The sequence below is a fragment of the Pseudochaenichthys georgianus genome, chromosome 4 (assembly GCF_902827115.2).
Source record: "Pseudochaenichthys georgianus chromosome 4, fPseGeo1.2, whole genome shotgun sequence".
NCBI classification, from domain to species: domain Eukaryota; kingdom Metazoa; phylum Chordata; class Actinopteri; order Perciformes; family Channichthyidae; genus Pseudochaenichthys; species Pseudochaenichthys georgianus.
The window spans coordinates 36,224,130-36,230,411 of NC_047506.1; the positions used below are offsets into that span (position 1 = coordinate 36,224,130).

The 6,282-nt window shown below is 39.9% G+C and overlaps 1 protein-coding gene across 1 annotated transcript; it reads right to left on the reverse strand.

Annotated features, from left to right (window-relative positions):
• Positions 1-619: 619 nt before the first annotated feature.
• On the reverse strand, positions 620-5,993 carry LOC117445023 (transthyretin-like). The gene is made up of 2 exons (XM_034080417.2): positions 5,892-5,993; positions 620-733 (listed from the first exon to the last, which is right to left on the reverse strand). The coding sequence occupies exons 1-2, from the start codon at positions 5,961-5,963 to the stop codon at positions 620-622; spliced, it is 186 nt and encodes a 61-aa protein (XP_033936308.1). The 5' UTR covers positions 5,964-5,993.
• Between the last annotated feature and the right edge of the window lie 289 nt (positions 5,994-6,282).

The window sequence follows — 6,282 nt, forward strand, 5'->3', positions numbered from 1 at the left end:
TCTGTTCACAATTTTTTTATTGTTTTTACTTCTTACCTTGGCATTCGAGAGCTAAACACTGTTTGTTTGCGAAAGGTGACTGGATCTGCCAAGGTTGCTAAAGCCACCAGACTACATACTAAAAGTACACAGAATAATTGCTGGTAAAAGTGTGACTTTGTTAAATCTAAGTTAACTGTTACTGTTTGGTCAATAGAGTCTGGTGGCTCTGATTACGGCATCAGTTCCCTTAACAGCTTTAGTTCTCCATCACAATGGGTTGTCTTTACACCAGTCTGTTACGACAAACTATCATCTACTCCTGTATGCACTGACTATTAAGATGTTATACAACCTCGTATAGGTAGCACACAGACCTATTTTCTTAAGCTAATTATCCCACATTTAGTGCTGGAGTGAGAGAAAAAACTGAGACACTGTGTTTGTTCATGGTAATGAAAGAACATCTCACCCAGTGCAACAGTGTAGCTCACGGATGAGTTTTTAATGGAGCTATGGCACAGACGAAGATGAAACATCAGGCTGTGATACACACAGTCATCGATAGTGGATACATTTATCGTTGGTTTGGATCAGCACTAAGATCTGATCTGCACCCTTCACTCTAGGATGTTTTTCACTAGTGTGCATCGGTGACCACGGCTGTGGTGGTGTATGAGTACGGACTGAGCAGCAAGGCCAAGGTGTAGTGATGATGACCTCCGGCATGGGCCTCAAACACCACCGGCGTGCACAAACATACACCCACACAGAATCAATGACAGGAACGGTTAGACAGAGGGACCTAATGTATATATGTTGGAAAATAGTTATTGTTAAGGCCAGGATGGAGATACAGATCAAACATGGTATTTCATAAAATCAAGTCAATTCTGAAATTAACGTGGCTGATATGAAGGCAGGTTTACCAAAACAATGTTTAAAGATTTGGTGGAACAGAATTTGGAAGTAAAACCTGTGATTGACTTGGTTCTACAAACTGAATGATGTTGATAAAAACTGACAAATGATGTTTACATCTACGTGGAATAATAAGAGGAATAGATTTATAGATAATGATAGCAGATGACTTTTGGCCGTGCTTTTCTAGGAAGTGTTAGCTCACACTGCAGACAAACAGTGGAATAGCAAACAGCTGCTCGATCACTCTGCTAGGCCACTGCTGCCAGGCTTCGAAATGTGTCTGATAAGAGAAGATAAGCCTCTACATAGGTTATATATGTTGCTGCTGTCTGTGCACGGAAACTTCTCTCTCAGATCTCTTTTTTGTTCTTCAGATATATTTTCATGTGAACAATTGAATGCACCGCAATGATTTTAGGAGAGCCTGTGTAAGAATATGTTCAAATTATATCACTTCTTTCCCTAAATATGACAGATTACTTCTCATCTCAATATTCAGAACAACTATGAACCTGTGATTTCTAATGTGGTCAGAAAAACAGTCCAATCTTTAAAGGGGGTCTAACCTCCATGATCCACCACCATCAACAGTAAGACTTTAAGTTGATGACTTTTTCACAAAATCAGCAGCAAAAAAAATCCAACCTTATGTTAAAGGGGACCTATCATGCAAAATGCACCTTTATACATCTTTTCTACATGTATATGTGTCCCCGGTGTTCCAGGGAACTCACCAAGTGTCAGAAAACACAACCCTCTCTATTTTCCTCTTTAGCCAAATCTCTAAAAAGGGGCTGCAACGGATCTGAAAAAAACGGATCCAGATTTCAACACTTTTCTACGTCACAAAGAGGTGCTCCGCTTATTGGTCAACTCTCCACCTATCAGGGGAATGAACCACGGCCACGTGCATTGCCAAACCTCTCATTCGCATTTCGGTTATCGGCAGGCTAAATAATCAACCCCAGTCACATCTGTGTTTTTGCCTGCTCTTGCCAGGATGTCTAAGCCAGTTAAACGTTGTGCTGTTGTTGGCTGCAAGACTCGGGACAGGGGACTGCATGCAATGCCATCAGTGGAAAAAGAAAATAATCTGTGGCTAGACTTCATTTTCAAGGGACATGTGCCAGAAGACCCCGGCAGATTTCTGTTGGTGTGTTCCAAACATTTTACCACGGACATGTTATGAACTTGTCTCAAGTCCAACACGGATATGCCTCCAAACTAATGCTAAACCCGGGATCAATACCAACCATCCGGGACCAGGCCAGTGAGGACACATCCAATTTTGAAGCTGTAAGTTTTTATTTAGCGGTGTTTTTCCTGATAAAGCTATCTCTAGCTTCTATATGTAGCATGTAGCTTCGCCGTATCAATGTCACCTCAAACCCAAATAGTAATCTGTTAGGTGTTTATATATTTTTGTAACATTTTATTTTATTTTGTACGCTCTTGTCTTTGCTTTGTCTTTTATTTTAATTATCAGGCATTTGCTAACATGTTCAGACATACTGCCGTAAAGGCGATCTGTGTGAAGGCTGTAAAGCCACGCCCTAGCCGATAACACAAGTATTTATTCTCCTATTTATTAGTATTTTGTATCCTCTAAAATCATATTGAGTAAGTTATAATAACAAACGTAATCTTCTGTAGGTAAGTGCCGTTTTTTCCAGCGTTATATGTAAAAGCTTTTGTGATTGTAGTCTGTAAGAACGATCAGATATCATCGATCTGTAAGCTAAGCTACGCTACGCTAATGAGACATGCAGTTTTTTGCAGCATTATATGTAAAAGCTTTTGTGTGTTTACTTGTTTGCGCACATGAATATAAATGGGGGTGTGTTAGGATACAACACAGTGTGTATGTATGCGAGGGGGACACACACACCACGAGTAAAACGGAGCTAAAGCCCCGTTGGTCTGTTGTTGTTGACGAGGCCTTACCTCTAGCAACAGGCTAATTAGTGGCTAGCACTCATTACAGTCAGTCTACTGAGCTCAGCCCCTCTCCAACACATCATCTGTATTGAGTCAGAAACACAGCAGGCACGTTACGGTTCAAAACTAACTCAGATTGAAAAAGGCTAAGCAAAGAGCTTTGCTAAATAGAGAGTTTTAGCCCCCATCTTTTGGGATTTCAGACTATATCTATCCAAATAGTATTTTCCCATCCTGAATACTAAGTTGAGATGATTTTGTTCTAATTATGTTTTCTTCTTTACAGGCCAGCACCTCACATACTTACTAATTAGTGACAATTTGTACATCCTTTGCTATTATTTACATTTTTTTTTATCATGGGGGAAATGAAAGACTGTACCTGGCAGCCCTGCACTACAATGAAAACGCTGAGCGTGCACAAGCCACTACATCCACTGGAAACCCTCTGTATAAACTGCAGTTCCCAAAGGCCAGGAAGGGAGAATGCAGAGCAAAACCAGTAAAGACTGACCCCACATTCCGTAAGTGTTTAAAATATTTATTATACAACTATTTACAAATATAAAATAAACAAATTAGAAAGAACTTTCAGTTTTTTACATGCATATACTAATCTAAACCACATTTTTTGTTGTGCTTTTTTTTAACATTGCACAGGCTACGTGTCCAACTTGATGGACCTCATCTTCGACCAAGTCTTTGTGGACCCTGCACCATTTTGAGCGACCTGACAGGGAGGAGGTCATCGCCGGGTATGCTACACGGTTCAATTTGGCTGCTGTCTGAACCCAACATAGACATTTCGCGGATCAGGAAACTCCCTGCGTATCCTGAGGACAACGCAGGCCGGAATCACCACTCTGATCCTGCGTCCAAGGAAGCCCCAGCACCAGCTCACAAAGCTTCTGTAGGCTAGATACCTGTGACGCCTGAAATCATAAAAAAAAATATTTAGTGTCATTTATACAAAATACAAGTACATTTAGTTTTTTTTTATGGGTTCAAAGAACCGTTGATTTTGACAATAAAGTTCCGAGTTGATATCAAATGTGTCGTGAATATTCATGTTTGGATGGGTAAAGAATATTCTGATTTCAAAAGCATAAGGTTGTGTGTGGACTTTTGTTGTCGTACACATGGGTGTGTTATGCCATTGCTGTGTAGTGTATATAATATAATAGTACATGTACAATGAAAGATTGCATAAAGCCATATACACCAGTATTTATTTCCATGAACAATATTAGCATTCGTTTTACAATTTCAGTCAAAACAAACAAACCACTCACTGCTCTATTTGCCTCAACTGTAGTCCACCATGTTCAGCTCTGTAAATATGCAACGCATTCTGCAGGGAGAACACATTTAGGCACACAGGCTCCAATCCAGGATGGTCCACCATACAGGTTACAGAGTCCTCAAGTTACTGCATCCGTATTGACACCTAGTGTGATAAACATATATTGAATGACATGTGAAAAATGTATTCTCTAAGCAGACAACTTAGTGAAGCTATCAAAAATGTTACCTGTGGTATCTCCATGCAGCACACATTCTCCGTTCAGAAGCCATCGTGGTGCAATTTGCACATGTACACCTGTAGAAAGAAGTCAATAACTGAGCTTTTAAAAACACATAAATGCACACATTGCTGACAACTGAGGTGTTGTTGGAGTTATACTTTTTATCACCCGAAGTTATTGAACTTTCCAACGGTTGTTGCACGATGTTGGAAGAAAAGGACTGTAAATTATTAATAAACGCAATGAGGCCATTGTATATATATGCTGAAAATATGAATGTCTCCCTTTATAAATATATATATGTATCGATGTTTTTGCGTTACAAGCTCTAAGTTATAAACTGTACACATTGCATTCTTGCTAATTAGCCAAAATATGAACGGAATAAGTAGCAAGCATCATAACAAACAGAGTAAAAATAAATGGGGACAACAGCTTGTCAACTAACCGTTCAGAAATGTCCTGCTGCAACCGAGATTTTTGCACCTCCACCAAAACCTCCGCTGCTTCAGGGTCAGTCTCTGGATCAAATTGATAATATGCTTGAACACATGCATTGCTCTGAGATGACATGTTTATTCGACACTCGTAATCACAGCAAGCATGGTAACGTGACTCTCGCCGGCTCTGCAGGGGGGCGTGGTCAGCTGCTGCTCAGAATTTTCAAAGACGGGCTTGGAATAGAGCGAAAATGAGCAAAACGAGGCATGGCTAAAAAATGATATGTTTGGTATTTTGAAAAATAAAATGTATAAATATACCTTATATAGGTATGGTCATACACTTCTACTCAATAAATACTACATTTCAAGCCAAATAATTCAGCTTCAGATGTGCCTTTGAATGATTATTTTTTATTTCTAGGGCCTTGTTTAGTGCAGAGCTGTTATCACCTGTGTGTACAGTACAGTGGAGCAGCACAGGCAGGGCACTCACCATCTCCGCTGAACACATTGATTTTCTCTGTGGACCTGAGCTGTGTGTTTATCAAAAGACGCTAATAGAGTATTAATATACATTCTATCCACAAACTGTAATTCCGGTCTCTTCTTAAAAACAAAATGGAAATAATGGTGGGGAAATTCAATACCAGCTCACTTTGAATTGAGCACGCTTTTTCTCAGTTATCTTATCTAAGGATAAACAGATAATGAAGTTGTCTGATGATCCTACAGAGACTTCGCTGTGACCATCGTCGTCAAAGAGGATCAGGTGAAATCAGAATTGACATGTCATTTTAGAATCACTACACTCAAATACACAACATATTGTTGGAAGATAATCATTCCGGATATTGAACTCGCTGCAGCCTTAACCCACTGATGTGTGTCATCAGCTTTTTCTTTGTAGATACACTTATAAGTTACACACATACTCATAACCTGTTTCAGACTGAATATGAGAGCTAGGTGCCTCAAGAACACACATTTTTAGATCTTGTAAAGATTAGATGTAATTGTATGTGTATTTATTTCCTAACACTAGCTCATATTAGCACATTATTATAGACAGACACACACTGACCGTAGGGGTGGGGCTGGTGTTGCAGAGCAGCACAGCGGAAGCTAGCAGCAGAAAGGGAAGCGGATGAAGCATGGTCACTGACGGATGGACAGAAATCACTGGTGATCCCCTTATAACAGCCGCCCCCCTCCCCATTTCTCCCTCCCTTACTCTCCCTGCTGCCCACGTCAATACCTGGACAATGAATAACTCAGACTCAATAAGCTTTGGACCAAAGTGTAGCTTTTGTAGATGCTTCAGCGGTCAAAAATCATTTATAGAAGTGGACACCTAATAACAGTAACAATAGCACACATATTTGCTTACCTCTCTCTATGTCCAGGGAGACATATTATATGTAAAATATCAGATTCATCAGCCATGACAGAGCAGATTTTTGATTTTTTGTGTA